This window comes from Abramis brama (assembly GCF_963993115.1).
Source record: "Abramis brama genome assembly, chromosome: 7".
Taxonomy (NCBI): Eukaryota; Metazoa; Chordata; class Actinopteri; order Cypriniformes; family Leuciscidae; genus Abramis; species Abramis brama.
This window is the reverse complement of record NC_139969.1, coordinates 5,499,125-5,519,035: the sequence shown is the minus strand read 5'-3', so window position 1 is coordinate 5,519,035 and position 19,911 is coordinate 5,499,125. Positions and strand designations below refer to the sequence as shown.

The following is a 19,911-nucleotide window of genomic DNA, read 5'->3' as shown; positions in this document are numbered from 1 at the left end:
TTGTGTAGTTTTTTTTAATGTATGTATACATGTGTCGTCTTTGAATGTGTGTGAGAGAGATACAGTATAAATATGGTTGGCTGTTAACTGCACTGTGCAAAATGGGAAAACTCCCCTGATTTTTTTTTTTTTAAAGGTGCCGTAAGCGATTTTAGAAACACTAGGGGTGTTTCTCAATATGCGTTCTTCAGCGATCTTGCGTCCTTGTGTTCTCGTTTTACGTCATCATTAACCGTCGAAGTTCAGACCCAATTCTCAAGAACGCAAGTACAGAGGACGCATGAAAGAACCCGGATGTGTTCTTGATACCGAGGATGCATCGAATGCAGACTTGAGCTAGTACTCGCCTGGTGTCCCAGAAGTCATTGCGGCCGGTTCCGAGTTCGTTCTTCCAAGGAAGCTTGGCAAGACCGGTCTCCACGAGAACACAAGTCCGTTCTCTGCGTTCTTGGAATTGAGAAACAGCCTGTGTGTCTGCGTTGATCTGACCGAGCGGCACAACACACTTGTAGCCAATCAGCAACAGGGGCCGTGTCCACTCATGTTGGGGAAGAGAGTAAGTGAGCCAATCAGCAACAGGGGGCATGTCCACTCGCGTTGGGGGAGGAGAGTAAGTGAGCCAATCAGCAACAGGGGGCGTGTCCACTCGTGTTGGGGGAGGAGAGTAGGTGAGCCAGTCAGCAACGGTGTGTGTCCACTCGTGTTGGGGGAGGAGAGTACGTGAGCCAATCAGCAACAGGAGGCGTGTCCACTCGTGTTGGGGGAGGAGAGTGAGTGAGCCAATCAGCAGTAGGGGGCGTGTCCACTCATGATGGGGGAGGCGAAAGAGTGAGCAAGAGGGAGATTTGAAGAAAGACTGTTGAAAGAGAGATGGCTGGGTAAACTGGTCCACACTCCAACACAGTAGGTGGCGATAATGCACCTTAACATTGGTGCCACCCACCATAAAACCGAAGAAGAGAGAGATAGCTGAGAGGCATTACAAAAGAGAAAAGGTCAGAGGAATATAACTAGAAAAAGGAGGGTTATGATCAGGCAAGAGCTTCAGGACCAGCGTTAATATTAGAAAATCTTTCCAGCGCTGGAGAGACCGAAGCAAGAAAGCCTGAAAACAGACGCCGAGGTTGTGTTGTTTCTGTTCCATACGTGAGTAACATTGGTTTTACTATGTTTTACAGAAGCAAGAAATGCTGTTGTTGTAATTTTAGCTATAGTAAACAGGACAATTCTGAGTATCATTGTTTGTCTGGAGCTGGTGTGCTGTTGGCGACTAACAACCAACTCTTGCTTATATATAGTCTTGTGTACTGATTATTTTGCTTTGCTTCAGCTATTATAAGGAGACATCCACTCTTGCATTGTGTGTTCGTGGATTTTGGGGGCGGAGCAATGAAGGGAGGGGTGTGTTCGTTCGAGGTGATTTCAAATATCCACAGTGTTTCTCAGGAATCGCTTACTGCACCTTTAAATTTGACAAAAAGACAAATGTGTAGGGAAGGTCTACACCTCCATGCAAAAGTATTTTTTTATTAGAAATTAAAAAAAATCAAGTAAAATAGTAAAAGTAGTAACAGTAAAATAAGCTATGCTACAGCCTGCATAGTCAAATTAACTGGATACATTTAAATATTTTCATAAATATATTAAATATTAAAATAGTCAGCTTTAATTTGATCTAATACATATTTCATACAAAACCAAAACATTTAAGAACTGTGTCAGTCTGGAAAAACATAAAAATAAACTGTCAGCATATCTAAAAGGGGTACAAAGTTAAAATAAATTAATTACAGTACAATACATATTTTTAAAGCTGTAAACATTGTTCTCAGTGTAACATTGCAACATAACTTTTGACATTTCTGAAGATTCCCTTTTTTTAAAGTCTAAGTGCTCCAGTTAATATTGTACGCTATTCGTATTCAGCTGTAATGTCTGCAGACGTACAATACCATTTAAAAGTATGGGGTCAGTAAGGTAAGATTTTCTTTAAAAGAAATTAATAGGCTATTTTTATTCAGCGAGGATGCATTAAATTGATCAAAATTGACAGTAAAGAAGACATTTATAATGTTACAAAAGATTTATTTTTAAATGCTGTTCTTTCTTTCTACGAAAAAAATGTATCACAGTTTCCACAAAAATATGAAGCGGCAGAACTGTTTTCAACAATGATAATAATAAGAAATGTTTCTTGAGCAGCAAATCAGCATATTAGAATGATTTCTGAAGGATCATGTGACCCTGAAGACTGGAGTAATGATGCTGAAAATACAGCTTTGCATCACAGTATTAAATTATTTGAAAATATATTCAAATAGAACACAAATTGTAATAATATTTCACAATATTTCCAATATTTGTATTTAATAAGGACAGCATTGGTGAGCAGAAGAGACTTCTTTAAAAGAAAAGTAAAAAAATAAATAAATTACTGACCCCAATCTTTGCAACAGAAGTGTACACTTAAACATCAAACTGACAATATTATATCCCACAGTACCATTTAAATACATCGATATGATGATAAGCACTATTATTATCAGTTTCTGTCAATGAACAAAGTGTTCATTTCAAAACAATTCTTAAGTTAAAAACAGCTATAAGTAAGCATTGGCATGTAAGAAAAACCTGTATCCTTAGAGTCATGGCACATCCTGCCATCAGCAATAATAAATAGCTTATTAATAACTGTCTGTAAAAATGAAATGCCTCCAAACTGATAAATATGAATTGTGTTATTATCAGTTTAGCTAGTTACCATCTAGCTCATCTAACTTGGAATGAGGATGTAAATAAAAATTCTTAACATTTTAGAATCATTCTCATTTGCATACCAAAATCAAATACTGATACAATCAGATTTTTCAAATGTTAATCAGCCATTTGCCAAAAAAGCCACCCTCAGGAACAGGCCACTTTCATTATCAACTGGTCCTCAATCAAATCAAGCCTCCACACACTTGCTGTGTCACAAACTCTAACATCAGGTTGTAGTTTTACAAATCCACAACTCTGGTGTTTTCAACATGACCTTGACGAGTGCTGTACGGGTACCTGTTTCCTCTCATGTGACCGTCTTCCACTCTCCAGAGCTGAGCCGGAAGCTCTTGAAGTCTTTAGCATGTTGTTCCGCCTGCAACCTCTAGGTGTGGTCACACAGACGTAATGTAGCTGTTGCAGGTGTCAGTCTGTGGATGAGCAGTCTCATGCATCATGATCTGAGTAACAGTGACCCGACGCTTTTTACTGGGGCTCAGATGAGTCTGGGTCTGCCACGTCCATAACCTGCGCTTCAACTCTGCCTGTACCTGAAGGAGGAGAGAAAGCATTGCTCACACTTAATGCCCCTCTAGTCTGCAGTCGTCTACCCTGGAAATCCAGAGTTCTCGCGAAAGTTGAATTTGCTCAGCGAGTTACTCTGGCATCGAGTAATGATGCTCATTAAATATGCCATTGTATCCGAGCTGCACCAATCACGTCGGGTTATCTGATATAGGCGGGCCAGAGGTGAGCTAAACAGAAGACGACAGCGCTGTGACGTCGAAGTCATTAGTAAACATTGCAAGATGGCTATGGATGAACACCAGTTGTTTGAAATGGCTTTGGCCGCTACAATGAACGAGTTAGACTTGGTTTTTTATCTAAAAGAGGAACAGAAGACGGCGCTCGAATCCTTCCTTTGCAAGAAGGCCGTTTTTGCTGTTTTGCCGACCGGATACGGCAAGAGTCTAATCTACCTGTTAGCTCCACTGGTAGCTAAGCGATAACTTGTTGTGATTGGTCGTAGTGTTATCCAATTGTGTGCAGTGAGATTTTCAAATGCATGCTTGGTGCCGCCCCTCGAGCTGGCCGATTTTCATTAGTCGACGCCAGACCATTAATCTTTCAGATTTAAGTCTGGATTTCCAGGCTAGTAGTAGTCAACACTTATTGCCGAAATCTGGGCAATCAAATATCGGACTAGATTTCATGGAGGACGTGAGTTAATACCACGTCAATGTTTTTCTCACACAACTTCAGTAAAAATTCCAGGGCAAAATACCTACATTTTTTCTGTAAATATTGTATATCTGCCAATATTGTATTATAGCCCAGAAAGCACACATAGCCTACGTCTCCAAGATGTCTTATAAAGAGCACTTTGTCTGGAAAGCATCTGCTAAACATCTTTAAAAAGTAAATTTAAACATCTTAAAGACATTTTCTAAATGTTGATGTTTCTAAAAATTGATATTTTTATCAATATCATGTTGAAGTTTTCCATTATGGGGAATACTTACTTCTCCATTGAGAAAACAATAAAGAAGTGCCACCACAAAGCCCTGGGGGAAGGGAGAGAAAAAAAGACTTTCAGGAATAAAATCTGACATTTCCGCATTATTGAATCTGTAAAATAATACTTAGCAGATCATCTCTTCATAAAATATGAATTCATCTGTACCTGGAAGGAGCCCAGGCCGAGTTCGATGTAGAACCGGATAATTTCACCCGTGTTTTCCGGCAGAAAGGCAAACACAGTGTAATGCATCCCAAACAGAGGAATCAGAAACAAGGTGGACTTGGCCAGTCTCCTGTGTGATGATCAAAGAAAAATATCAATCAAAGTCAATATTAATGCCATCACACAAACAATTCAGAGCACATCTACTAGATGTACAGTATTATGCGTGTAACATCTTTAGCATACTGCTAATTTATTTCATTTAAGAACAGTACACATTACAGTATAAACTACATATTTTGTAACATGCATTAAAGCAAAGTTTTATTTAATTTAAAGAGGCCATATTATGCCCTTTTTACAAGTCTTGATTTTGTTTTTGGGCTCTGTAGAATAGGTTTTAATTTATTATTTTCCCATATTTGACATTGTTGCAGCACCTCTCTTCTCAGTCTGTCAGTAATGCTCAGTTTAGTTCCTGTCTCTATGAAGCCCCTCCTTCTGAAAAGCGCAGTGTGCTTTGATTGGCCGGCGGGACCAGTGTGTTGTGATTGGTCAATTGCTTCGAGTGTGTTTGGGAAGTGTCCTTACCATTACCGTGAGTTTCAACACACTACTAATGCAACTGAACCAGGCCTTATCCCTTTATTTTTATATAGAGAATAACCAAAAGTTAGTGTGTTCATAAATGCTGAGGTTGCAAGGTCAAACCCAGTGCCAGTATGAAGTTAAATCGCACATAATCAAATTTGAAAGACGGATCTGAACTTTCAGAAACTAATAAGCCTCAGGATAATGGGCTAAATGCAATTTCTCTTCGTCTTTGCATACACATCGCATTATCAGGAGGTACAGGTATTGAGACACAACAGGGCCTAAAATAGAAACTCACCTTTGCATGAACCGTCAAGCGAAATATTATTCATGCATGAAGCACGACCTGGCAGCGTGTAAAGCCGTATTCTAATGAACAGACATTTTGCAGATATGCGTTTCACTCGCATTAACACGTGCCATCTGTTTGATTCTAAACTGGTTTCATCTGGAACAGCATACATAATATGTTTACCTTTTAGGATTCCCATCATGGTATTATTTTATGGATTTAGTTTTAATATATTTTTTAATTTTGATTCAATTTTATGAATTAAACAGCTTGTAAACATACTTTAATTCTAGAAAAATTTGAAACAACACATTAAACATGACAGTATTATGCAATCATGTAAGTCGTTTCTCCTTTTAAGCAACCTTTTTGGCATAAAGTATTCTTTAAAACTGAGTCAAGAACCTATAGCACACATACTCTATATAGAATAAGATCCCTCTATATGGGATTCTCTATATCCCATTTAATGTGCATTTTAGGCAAACAATTTTTTTTCAAGAAAATGTCAAAATATAGTTTTTATTTGACTTGCATAACTCCAGCAAATTCTGTAGTGAAATATTCTCTGCAGTTTAACAAAAATATGATTACAAATATGATTACACTCAATATTTTTTTTTTTATGAAAGACAAGAAAACTGGCTGGTAAGTAATTCTGAGTGATATATTGTTATACGCTGCAAGACTCTTTAATTAAATAAACAACTATTTGGTTTGACAAAAGCAAATATTTTAAAGAAAAAAATACTTTTTTGTTTTCAATTCACCCACCATTAACAGGTCTGGCAAAACTTCTTGCACATTATTATTTGACTCACATGAAGTGGCCCGTGTCATTGCCACCAACTCCAGGACTTTTCAATTTCTGAACCAAGATTCGAATCACATTTAGGAAGATGATGATATTAGCCTGTCAGACAGAGAAAGAGCTACAATAACAGTAGAACAGGTATATTTTCATATACAGTGTGTATATATATATATATATATGTTTGAATGAATGTTATAAAATTTGAATAAATGTTGTCAATCTCAAAATCTGACATACAACAACATCATAACTCACAAACAGTGATGCTGTGATCGGTCCTTTAATGATCCACCAGATGTTCATATTATCTGTGTCATCCCAACATCTGCAAACATGAGAAAACTATTTATTGTAACAACATTAAACTGTATTTGCAACCCAACTGGACTTTTCCAAAAAAAAAAAAAAAGTTATACTTTTTGATTAAATATTACAAAGACAAACATTTCTCCAATAAATAATTCACAATCTGACCAGGAAAGTGCATTAAGAAAGTAAATAGGGTCATTTTTGTTTAGTTTCATGATAATTTTAAAGTTGAAGATGTGACATACCCTCTGTTATCAAAGAATTGTCTGGTCAACACCCACACAATCAGCACAACTGATGGGACGCCTACAGAAAAACAAAAAAACAAAAACAGACAATGCATACTTTCTCCAAATTCACAGAAAAGCAACCTGCAGGTTTTTAACATATAATTTGTTTCAGAACAGATTTAACAGATCTTTATAATGTGACACACAGTGTTGGGGAGAACGCAAGTTATGTAATCAGATTACTTTTTCAAGTATCTAGTATTTAATTGATACTGCACTCACACAAAAACAGATTCAGTATTCCTCAAAATAATTCAATGATCCTATTCAATTATACTAATATGCAAAAATGACTTTAGATAAACATCACATTTCTTTATTGCTGAAGTAGGAGTGTCGAACTTTTCCTGTGTCCTATTGTTCTTTAATAGCAGCACAGCAGAAAGGTTTGTTTGAGTGGCGTCCTCTACTGTACAGCCGTGAATCTGCATTTCCTTCAGCCTGAGGCTTATTCATTTCACTTTTGGTGCAAAAGGGTAGTCTGGCTATCACTAGACCAAGCATAATCTTTTAAGATTGAACATTAGTCTGGGGAGTCTGCTCTGTATTTTCTACTGCACAAGAGGCGTGATCAACGGGCATAGTTAAAATGACTCTGTACGCAATTGGATAGTCCTTCAACCAATCAGAGTCAGACCAATGATCCAGGTGACGTACTTTGCAGCGAAAACTCCAGGCAGGAAACGTGTCAACAAACGTGTTGGTTTAGAGCATTGATCAGCGGTTTGAAGAAGCAGCAATGGCATCGAGCGATTTTTGCAGGTTGTTTGCTAAACTAAAGAAGCCATTGAGCATCGTCGAGAGGTTAAAAGGAATTGGATTGGATTAAACCCGCCAATATCGCGCCAGGTGGATAAGCCAGTTTGTGATTGGTCCCTGCGAATTTGTAACGGAAGCAGGATTGAAGAATGTACAGGTTTCCAGCCTGAGCTGCAGGGCGAAATCACATCGCCGGTAGATCGGGCTGGGCTAGCGAAAGGGCCTTTACATTTGCAAAAAAAAAAGGAAAAAAATTTAAATTAAAAAACAAACAAGCAAGCCCAGCCCAGGTAAGAAAAAGTAACACAAAATTAATGTAACGCATTACTTTCCATAAAAAGTAACTAACATTAATTAGTTATTTTTTAGGGAGTAAAGCCGGGTTCCTGAGAACAATTTTATGAATCCTAAAAGATTCCTATAGGATTCCCAAAATCTTAAGTCTTTAATCGTTAGTTTGACATGTTTACCGACAGCCGCTTAAAGGAACACTCCGCCTATTCACTCATAAGGTGAATATAGCTTATTCACCTTCTTTCCTACATTTAGATAGGTGGGCAAATGCATTTTTGTCTCAGTGTATGCATTGTTTTAGTTTGACTGGGTCGGCTCTAGCTTAGCTTAGCATAATGAATGGAATCCTTTGTTGCCAGCTAGCATGTCCTGAGTAAAAGTGATAAAAAAAAAAAAAAAACCACCTAATTACTTCTTGTGGCCTGCGTATTCACAACGAGTACAAATAGCGATGCAGATTAACACTAGGTGATTTCCTATGCAGATATTGACTTGGGACTATATTAGGGGGAAGCACAGGCGAAGCACTTCTACTTGGGCACAGAGATATCTCGCCCAAGTAGCAGTGCTTTGCCTGTGCTTCCCCCTAATATAGTCCTTAATATATAAGTCAATATCTGCCTAGGAAATCGCCTAGTGTTAATCTGCATCGCTATTTGTACTCGTTGTGAATACGCAGGCCACAAGAAGTTATTAGGTGGGTTTTTTTTTTTTTTTATATCACTTTTACTCAGGACATGCTAGCTGGCAACAAAGGATTCCATTCATTATGCTAAGCTAAGCTAGCGCCGACCCTGTCAAACTAAAACAATGCATGCACTGAGACAAAAATGCATTTGCCCACCTATCTAAATGTAGGAAAGAAGGTGAATAAGCCCTATTTCAAAAAACGGTGGAGTGTTCCTTTAATGACCATTGTGATCAAATTTTGCCTCCGACAAACTAATCATCAAATAAAAAATAAATTTGTCAAAATTAACACTAGAATTAACGCATTTATATCCCGCATTTAAATGCAGCTCACGTCACTGAACGTGTCACGGATTGAAAAACGTCGGACATTCTTCTTGCGTGCGTCTGTTTTTACTGTGTCTTGACTGCCGTACAGTCTGACCTTAAAGGGGTGGTATAATGCCCTTTTCACAAGATGTAAAATAAGTCTCTGATGTTCTCAGAGTGTGTATGTGAAGTTTTAGCTCAAAATACCCCACAGATATTTTTATATAGCATGTTAAAATTGTCACTTTTTGAGGGTGAGCAAAAACACACCGTTTTTGTGTCTGTCCCTTTAAATGCAAATGAGCTGCTACCCCCGGCACAGGGGGCGGAGCTTCAACAGCTTCTGTCCTTTTACCTCACACAGACACGCACTGAAAATTTCTAAAACGCTTTGCCTTTTATGTTCAAACCGAAGTCAGAAAGATGGAGACTCAAGAAGAAGTGACAACATGTAGACACCATTTCTGAATGGTTAGTTGATGAATGTATGTAGCTTATGTGTAGTTATCTTCTAGTCATTGATTAGCATATTCTGTCTTGATAATCTATAAATCGCATTCCTGGGGGGCGGGGCTTATGTAAATTTTAGGGTTAGTGATGTCACTAACCCGGGAGGAATGTCCTGTAGTCTCTACCAGCCGTTTGTTGTAGTCCTTAAAAAGCAATTTCTTTAAAAGAAAATATCTCCCTTTGCTTTGAACTTTGAGCTTCGTTACTTTGCAGATGTTGTTTATGCTCAAACAGCAACATTACACACTAACTAAAGTTAGAAAAGTGAAATCATATTCAACCACCCCTTTAATGACAACTGAGAGTGTGACATGGCTTACAGCTGGGATCATGTTCATACAATATGACATTACAAATTGTACAGTGGGAACCCGGGTTAACACAATATTATTAAGCATTACTTTTAAAAGTAACTTTCCCCAACACTGGTGACACAAACTGCTCATTTGTATACTCCTCTAGTTCCTCTAGTACTCAAATCCTGGCAGACTGCCGGAGATCTGATTACACACAGCCTTTCTGAAAGCCATTTTTCAGGATGTACCAACCCCATCCTATCAGAATGTACCACCAGAAGTACTTCCTCTGCGAGACGAAGGTGAGGGCGAGGAGCGTCTGCAGGTACATGCCCTCCACCAGCAGCCAGAAGTAATTACTGAGGATGCAGAACTGGAAGAAGGCTACGGCAGTCTTACACGCTATCTGTGAACAACAGCACACACAGGTACAGAATGAGAGCACAACCATGCACTGGAACACATCAACCTCATTTAAACATGAAAAGGTTTGCTTTCATAGCAGTGTTAAATACAATTAAAAAACTAATAACTGTTTTTGGTAATTGAAATAAAGCTCAAATAAAATATTATTAATAAAAATGTAACTTAAATAAACATAACTCAGTCATTTTAACCTGGATAGGACTTTCTTTTTCTTGAAAATGCTAGTTCATGTTATTGCAGTTGACTAAAGCCCCGTTCACATCAAGAACGATAACTATAAAGGAAACCATAACAATAACTACATTAGCGTCCACACCAATGAACGATAATGCTCTGTTTATTCTAAGCATACTGCAGTTTTGTCGTCCGCCACTTTAAATACTTGAACTCTTTACAGTGGAATGGATTCTGATTGGCTGTCAACCTTTATCGTTCATCAGCTGGGGGAAAAAAAAACGCTCTGAAAGTGATTCCAATAATATCTTTTCTCTGTGTCGTTATAGTTGTAGTGTGATCTCTGCTATTCATTTATATTTAGAGCTATATTTTTATCATTATCGTTATAGTTATCAACCTGCGGCCTTAAAAGTTTGCTGACTTTGCTTGCTAACAACTTCTCAAACATTTTTTGATAATTTTGATACTTGTGGTGTTCCCAGGCAAAAATTACCAGCCTAAAAAAATTGCTTATAAATCTTGCCAATATTTTTTATCAACTTGTTTTCTTTCAGTTAGCTCAGGTTTTGTATATCTATTTGGAACTGATTGATCGTAGGCCTCATTGATCTGAGCTTATGCACCTCAGTTTTTTTTGAGCTGAATAAGCTTGAGTGAACTTTTTTCATTTAATAGTATACAAATAATTATAAAATAAAACCATTTTATATAAGTGAAGTACCTCTTATAATCGAATTAAAGGACTCAAATTCAAATGTCTATCCTACAGAGCAAGATCAGGAACAACTTTTCCCTTTCATTTCCAATAGGCATTGAAAAATATATCTTCCGTACAAAGTTCTAATTTAACCAACCAGCTTCCAAGACATTTGATGGAAAAAGACACAAGACTGGGTCAGCTACTTAATGTTTTTTATGAGGCAATAAGCTACACATCCCTTGAATAACAGAAACAATGATGTGCAATAAAAAACTATATGTAATTGATTAAAAAATTAACTATATAAATGAAGTTTACTGCAAAATAATCAAATATCATACAATTAGTAGTTTAAGAGTTCAGGGATTCAAGGGATTCACATCTTGCCATGATTGGTATTTCTCTTCTGGATAATAATTTAATCCTTCAAATTAAAATTACACATTAATGCATTTAGCAGATGCTTTTATGCAAAGTGACTTTTTGAGAGGAAAGTGAACCTGTGTGTACAGAGACATTCTCACTCACCGTGGACATTAAACAGTGGTCCTGAGTTTCATCTGAGAACAGAACGGTGTCTTTGATGAAGACTGCACTAGCCCGCAGGATGAAGGAAACAAACAGATTGATGTGTATGTAGTTTCTGGTACAGTGAAACTTCCTGTAATGAACAGAGCATGGTGGGTACTTATAAACATAATTGAATGTTATTCTGAAGATTGCATGCTGAATATTTACAGATATTTTCATTCACCCTGATTCCATTTTGTGTATCACAATTGCTTTTGGATATCATAAAGATAATATATAAGTGTTACCTGAAGCATGTGAATATGGTAACGGCTGTAATGAGTGATATAAGTGATGTTGCGTATCCTGCAGTGTACAGCTGTTTCAAAGTCGATAAGTAAGTTGTCTGAAAAATAAAGGCCAAGTCTAAGAGAGAAGTATTTTACATCAATAGACAAACTGCATCAAGTCAAACTGTTCCACCATATTTATATTTCATTATGTGTCAGCAACTAATACCTTAGATTTTGAATAAAACTGTCTAAAGGAAAGCCCTTCCAAATCTTAAAGGCCAAAAATGACTATGTATATTCTGTGCAATTATTATTATTATTATTATTATTATTATTATTATTATTATTTTCAGCATGAAGAGGTCGATGACCTGCTTAGTTTTAAAATAATCCTAAAATAAGAACAAGAAACAAAAGAACAGAAAGCACGTCAAAGCCTTATCTATGGTCAAAGCATTGGGCAAAAACAAAACACAGCGACCACTGGTGGTCATCATGGGAAGTTCAAGTACACACACTACATGCACTGGAAGTCATTCATCAGACTGAGTCAGTCCACACAGCTAATGTTTTCAGAATTATGGTCATTGCTGTCAATCATGCATGTATTATGGAAATATATTCACCGCAGTCCCTGACTCTGAATCATCTTCAAATACACAGGCCTCGTCATACGGAGGATATGGGTCACTCCAGCCATGAGCCGTGCAGTTCCTGTATATAAAACCTGCCGAACAGACAGCAAAGAATTATGGTTTAAAGATAACAACACAGCACCATTTGTCTCTGACGGGCTTTGTAAAATTTCACTGAACCTTATTGCTCGAGAAACCCAGTTAAAGGGCCTTTGTCTTGATCACAATAAATAGTCATTAAAATCTCTCATACGCATGAGTGCCAAATAAGTCTCAAGTTTGTGAGTTGTTACAGACTCCTGCTGATCAGCTCTCATTTCAGAGAGCAGTAAGCACAATTCCCATTTCATAACACTTCCAAAAATACCGACAGAAGCCTGGAGAATGCTTAGGGGAAAACATGATCACTAGAACTGGGATAAAACCTGATGCTGGTGGCTTTCCTGAGGCAGAACAGGTGTTTTTCAGCCCCCATATGTGCATCACGGCTTCACCTGCTTTACCCTGAGCATCTGAACAGCACTGTGAGTCTGACCAACAACTACTTTCAAATTATAAGGTGTGGAATAAAGCTGAAAATGAATAAGAACATGGAATCACACAGACACATGTTGTTTTTTAATGTTTTATGGGGAGTTTCCATAGACATATTGATATACTGTACAAACAGTATTCTATCCCCTAACTCTAAACCTTCCCCACAAGGGCAAGGGTTTCGGATATTGACTTCTATGTAGAGGCATTTTGTCCCAATAATGTAGGGTTTGCCAGGACCACACACACAAACACACACACATACACACACACACACTAAGTTTTTGCCACACCTGCTAAAGACAGATTATTTAAGAAAATGTACCGGCCATAAATATTTTTTACCAGCCATGAAACATAGATTAATCCTTATTAAAGTTACAAAAGTTATTCAGTCAAGAGCAATGAGTGGTTGTTTAACATTAAAATCAAACAGCAGCAGGAATATTAGACTGTTGTCACTTCAAGAGCTAATGCACGGATCAAATATACTATTACACATGTGTCTGTTCAAGCACAAGAAGATGTGAAAGAGAGCTCGATTCAGTATTCGCCCGCTGTCTGAGACGCAAATTTCTGGGTGCGAAGCAGATGTTTAGAGCGTGAGTAGCAAATTGAGTTCCCTTTCGTGTCTTCTTGAGCTTGAATATTAAAAATGGCAAGGCTTAAACTTTCATGACAATGCAACACTACCCTATCAACTGTCCAGAGCGTTCATGTTCTTACAATTTTTCGTTGTTAGAATATATATATAGTATATGTATACGTGTGTGTGTGTGCGTGTGTGTGTGTGTGAGTGTGAGTGTGTGTGTGTGTGTGTGTGTTAATATGGCAGACACCATATTTCAAAATGAGGATAGAAGGCATAGATATAGTACAGATGTACACACACACCATTTGAAATATGGAGTATGTGTGTGTGTGTGTGTGGCTGTGTGCTTGCATGTGTGTACATCTGTACTACATCTATTCCTTCCTCATTTTGAAATATGGCATCTGCCCTGATTAAGATCTGTTGGTAAGTGTCCACTGTCATCTGAACATCCTGATCTGTAAGCACTCCTAGAGGATTTAAAACATTTATAAAACCAGACTAGATTTAATCCTACATTTACGGATTTAGGGGAAAAGTAATCACACAGATGTGATATATACCACCTGATGTTTAATATTTAGTGGCAGTAACAGACGTCACATTTCCTTGTTGAAGAGAATTTTGATGACGTTCATATTTGTAAAAAAAAACAAACATCCCCTACATGTTTTTTATGAAAACACTGACAAGCAGCAAAGGAAACGCTGACAAGAGTTAAAGATTAATCTTATATAAGGACTATAGGTAAAATTGGGCTGGGTAAAATGATCGACTTTCACATTCATCGCAATCCTCATTTGATGACAAGATCGATCTTGTTTCCTTCATAGCTTTTCATTGCTGCCACACTGTTGCAGCTGAATCTATCCCGCACTGGCAAAGTGTTATATTTTACCAGAGTCTGCAGTCCGAATTAAATTATGATTAAGATTATGTTCTATGTAAACAGTTTTATTTTGTTATGCCTTTCACACAGAATGAAAACGAAAAGAACTGAGCCATGTTAAAATTTTGGCTATTTATAAAGCACTTTCTTTTTTTCGGACATGCGCCAAGAAAAAATAAAATAACCTCATTTTAATTTAGTAGAGCACTAAATATCTGCCCAACATCTCTGTCATCTTTTATTTCCACATTTATACATCTTTTTTTATTTCTGTCATCTTATATATCCAGTTATGGCCAACGAAAATTATTCATGTAGTCCTAATGCAAATGGATTAAGTAAATTTCCATTTTAGGAATTTAAATTGATTGCATGCCATGAAATTAAGCTGAAAAAATGTTCATGAATTATGCTGCATTAAAAATTACATAACTAAATTTAGCCAGCTGTAAAAATCCATTCTTGAGTCTATATGCACAGGTCATCGCCGTTCAAGCTGAATCCCAGTATCTCAAGGGCTCTGTGACTTTCTGTCTGCATATTCAACATTTCACAGAATCATAGCCCTGTAACTTTAAAGACTACTGACCTGTATAATATTACAACCCCTAACTAGAACTGTGACAGCTTTCAGCTATGGTTATTGCACCAGCCTTCAGAAAAAAAATCATCTGCTGCTGTTTGACAAACATTTCAAACGAAATAAGCCTGAAGCTCACACCAGCTGATGTTAAAGAATGACAGCAATGACAAAGAGCCCAAGAAATTATAGATGGATGGATCAATGGATGGATCAATGGATGGATGGATAGATAGATCTGACCTTGAGTGTTAGATATATGCTGGAAGACCTCCGAACAGGACACATTAATGAGTTGTCCAGAATTGGCTGTATGCCAGCAGCGGATCCCATCCCAATCCGTCCCACAACCTGAGACACACAGAGGAACTGTTTTCAAAAGCTGTTGACAATACAGTATATGTTAAATTAATTCTCTCTTCCTTTCCTTGACCAATATTTCCATTGTCAGACGTTTCCAAACTGTATGATTGACACAAAATGATTCAAGTGAGCTAGTGATTGATCCATCTACATTAACAGAGCAGCACCAGCTTGCCCAGTCAGCCCATATTATCTTATAGACAGGGTTCAGGGTTAATTTATATCCAAGTCTAACAACAGCCTTTTATCATGCTAACATGTGCAGGCCAGTGATTGCATTGGATGAACTCATATTGACTGCTCATCCATCTGCATGTAAATCATTTTTTTTCTGTTTCCTGCCTAAAGGCATATATGGACCGTGAGTAAATGCAACTTTTTGACAACTATTAGTGTCCTTAATATGATGTCACTGAATATTCATTAGCTTTCCAGTTTTCAAAGGTCAGTAAGCTTCTGTTCACTAGTCAATATCTGCATGCATTCATGCCATACAAATTCCAGTCTATTAAAACGATGAAAAGGAACAGTCAAATAGAGGAATAAAGAATGTGGAAGGCTGTAGTATAACAGTGTCTCAAGACTTCTGTTGCAAAGTGACCTAGATGTCTATGGCTATTCATAGCAACATTAATTTTTTATACTCAGTTTGGGGGTATCTTTGAGGGGAAAAAACACAAGGTAAAATACATCAAGGGCATGGCTTCCTTGCAAATTAACTCATGAATATGGTTTGTGCAATTGCAAGTCTTTGGAATTGCAAGTCTTTGGACAGATTTCAGACACTTGGCAGATATACATGGTGGCATGGATACTATCTGGAAGATGCTTTCTCAATTTAATGAAGCCAATTTTTTTAGACAATTAAGTGTACAAAGCTGCCATTTTGGGACATTGTGCACTATTCACACTGTAGTGGGGAGTCAGAGTCCCTATGCAGCATGAGGTCTTCCCAAACTGACCGTTCTTCCATTCCTCATTCAGTCAGTGGAAGCCCCAGTCCTCCAATGACCGGGAATCGGAGAAGGAAGAACAGGTCCGCCTCATTTTCCGCCCACTGAGAGGTGGCCAAGCCAATTGCAGCTTCTCCTGGGGCACCGAAGACCACTGCAGCTCTCTATTAGGATGCGGAGTGCATTGCAGCTTCCCAGGTGGCAGCCGTCTATTTATCACCTTGCCCTCGCAAGCGCAGGTCCGGTGGTCCCAAGTCTGATGGTCCTGGAGTACCTGACTCCACTGGTCCCAACTCCGGTGGTCCTAAGTCTGATGGTCTTGGAGGACCCGACTCCAGTGCTCCCAAGTCCGATGGTACTGGAGGACCTGACTCTGGTGGTCCCAAGTCCAATGGTACTGGAGGACCTGACTCGGGTGGTCCCAAGTCCGATGGTCCTGGAGTACTTGGCTCTAGTGGTTCCAAGTCCGATGGTCCTGGAGGAACTGACTCAGTTGGTACCAAGTCCAATGGTACTGGAGGACCTGACTCCGGTGGTCCCAAGTCCAATGGTCCTGGAGTACCTGACTCTGGTGGTCCCAAGTCCAATGGTCCTGGAGGAACTGACTCAGTTGGTACCAAGTCCAATGGTACTGGAGGACCTGACTCCGGTGGTCCCAAGTCCAATGGTCCTGGAGTACCTGACTCCAGTGGTTCCAAGTCCGGTGGTCCCAAGTCTGATGGTCCTGGAGTACCTGACTCCACTGGTCCCAACTCCGGTGGTCCTAAGTCTGATGGTCTTGGAGGACCCGACTCCAGTGGTCCCAAGTCGGATGGTCCTGGAGGACCTGACTCCGGTGGTCCCTGAGCTCCCTGTCATGGAGGTCATCCTTGAGCAGCCCGCTCTTCCTGTCTGTCCCGTCATGGCCTGTACACTGCCACCATTATGTGTGTCTGGGCTGCATACACCTCCCTGTTGGCTACCTCTGCTCCAGTTTCGCCTGAGCCAACTGATCTATCACTCACGGCCATGGAGGCCATTCCTGAGACACCCGTTTTCCCTGTCAGTCCTGCCGTGGCCAAGAGGTTAGTCTTCACCTTTTACGCCATGGTTGTCCTGTGTGCCTGGGCAGCGCACACCTCTCGGCTTCCTCCATTCCTGTTTGCCACCCAGAGTCCACAGAGTCCCCTCGAGAGTCCTGCTCTGTCTTGCTTGTTAGATGAGTTCTTGATGCTTGATTATGGGTTTTCTGTTTTGTTTTTTGTTTTTTTTAGATCAGTGTACCATTGTCAACAAAGGCAAAGTGCATCCCTCCTGGGTTATGTTATGGCCTCATACAATCTTCTAAAGGTCTTATGGCTCATCAGGCTGGAAAACCCTGTTTGTAAGCTTCATTTTTTAAGAAAATACTGCATTTCGCCTTAAAGACATTGACAGCTTTGTCTCTGCATGTTCCTGCTGAGGGGAAGACATGTCCTTTTAAAGTCTGCAGGTCAAAGTCGGTCAGACAGACAGTCTGTGAGTATGGATCAGCAATTTAAAAATGCTGCAGACTGAATACGAGAGCTTGTCGTATGACAATAGCCCCAGCACACTTATTTGAAGTTTCTTTCCCCAGCAAATATTGATATACAAGTTTAATTGTGATTCATTAATTTGCAAATGATGTAATTAATTTGATTAAATTGTAATCATTCCAATTACTGATTATTATTACTATTATTATCTTAAATCAATCCTGAGGTGAAGCTTTTCTGTTTTGCTGAATTTTGTTTGAATTCTAACATGGCATAGCAAATGTTCTGTTAACCTGCATGGAGTCCTAATTTGACTTGCATTGGTAGGTAACAATATTGTTGCATTTTACCTTGTTTGATTAAAACTCAAATAAAGCATATATGAACATGTGCTGCAGAAAACATCAAAAATACCATTTCACACAATCTCCTTTACAACTCACACATTGTCAAATTGTAAGGACACAGATCTCCGGAGGTTTAAGCTGCCACGTAACATAATTATCATATGTCCTGTGGGTTGAACCAATCTGTCCGCATTAATCTCATTCAAAAAAGTTCTATTCATAGAACTTGCGTCTTCGGAAGGAACGTAATCAGAACTCCAATCGAAACTCATTTCAAATAATTAATAACTCTGCAAGTCACTTCAGAGATTATGCTTGACTGGTCTAAAGAGCTTTAGGGGGGGGCTTTCTTTCGGGAGATTTCCCACAGTGCTTAGCTGTTTTCCGACTGTCTGTATATTATTTAACAATTAAAGTCCTATTAAAAAAGGACTTCAGTAGTAATCCGCTAAAATGACACTACAGAATTGCTCTGTCTTCAAAAACCACAGATCTAATGTGGGTAAATTCTGTAGTTCAACCGTTTCCTTCCTTTCCCTCACTATATTCAATTAAAGTAACATGGTTACATTTCTGCATGGTAATTTCATCTTTAGTTAACCGGGCCAAGCTAAGCATGAACACATCAGCTGCTGACACACACTGTACAAACTGTATATTCTATTCCCTTACACTAACCCTATCCCTAAACCTACCCATCACAGAAAACTTTCTGCAATTTCACATTTTCAAAAAAACATCACTTTTTTGATTTATAAGCCGTTTTCCTCATGGGGACCAAAAAATGTCCCCATAATGTAGGGTTTACCAGGCCACACATCTCACACACACACACATTGTGCATTTTTTTTATCAATATGATAAATATATCACTATATTGTAAAGTAATGTTTAATCAGTACAACCTTTTTGTTGGGACTGGTTCTTCATTTCTCTCTTCCTATTTTTGTTGCAGATCTCTTGGTCTTGGATAAGCTGGGAGATAATAGCACAATCTGGATGGATAGCATGCACCTAATGAGAAAAAAAGGCACATTAACCATAGTCTACATATATACAGTAGATTATAAGATGTTTGCAGTAGTAGGTGGCATTGACTCATAGCTTTTAAAGTAATGCAAAAATGTAAAATTATTTCAAAGAAGTCATGCTTCCCATCTTGCCCAAATTCACACTTGTTTACATTTCCCCCCGAAAAAAATAAGACCCTAGACAAAAAAAAAAAAAAATGTTTTTGTTCACACTTGTTTACATTTTCCCCCGAAGAAAAAATAAGAACCTTGACAAAAAAAAAAAAAGAGAAAAAAAAAAGTGTTTTTATTATAATTTGAAGTCAATGCAAAAGTAGTGTATTGCGATAAAAATTAAACAGTTGGTACATTTTTCCTACTTTGAATATATAGTGGAAAAGAAAGCATACGTTTTTTTCACTTTTCAGAATTCTAGATTTCATGTTATGATGGCAATTCAAATATGTAGCGTTTTTACTACGGATGTCTTTGTAAACCATATTTCCATAAATGTATTCTGACAGATGCGCATAACTCAGCAATTGTTTGCAGAAATCTGAGCAAGACATAAAAAACGAATAGGCAAGTTCAGTACATTCTGAAAGGAGTGTATTAAAAGTATTTTTCTATAACGGTCATATGGAGAAAATGTATAACATTAAATACTTACAGCTCTCCAAAAAGTCGCGAATAAGCACAGATGTAGAACCGTCATATTAAAGTCACTGTGTGATGACCCAAGAAACACGAAATATCCCTGTAACTCCTCCAACAGAGTGATCTACTCAATTCCGACTGGACAGAC

The 19,911-nt window shown here is 38.3% G+C and overlaps 1 protein-coding gene across 1 annotated transcript; it reads right to left on the bottom strand.

Moving 5' to 3' along the window:
- Window positions 1–133: 133 nt before the first annotated feature.
- Window positions 134–19,911, bottom strand: ghrhra (growth hormone releasing hormone receptor a). Its single transcript, XM_084118746.1, has 13 exons — window positions 19,777–19,911; window positions 19,002–19,110; window positions 15,181–15,288; window positions 12,334–12,434; window positions 11,723–11,820; window positions 11,433–11,565; window positions 9,854–10,007; window positions 6,699–6,759; window positions 6,400–6,469; window positions 6,152–6,243; window positions 4,445–4,574; window positions 4,284–4,325; window positions 134–3,311 (listed from the first exon to the last, which is right to left on the bottom strand). Exons 1-13 carry the CDS (start codon window positions 19,819–19,821, stop codon window positions 3,156–3,158), a joined length of 1,299 nt encoding a protein of 432 aa, XP_083974872.1. The 5' UTR covers window positions 19,822–19,911; the 3' UTR covers window positions 134–3,155.

Coding starts and splice junctions, on each gene's coding strand:
- ghrhra (XM_084118746.1), bottom strand. CDS start 19,821: ATGACGGTTCTACATCTGTGCTTATTCGCGACTTTTTGGAGAGCT. Junction 10,008..11,432: donor ACCACTGTTTAATGTCCACG/GTGAGTGAGAAT, acceptor TGTTGTTCACAG/ATAGCGTGTAAGACTGCCGT. Junction 6,760..9,853: donor GTACATTCTGATAGGATGGG/GTTGGTACATCC, acceptor GTTTTTCTGTAG/GCGTCCCATCAGTTGTGCTG.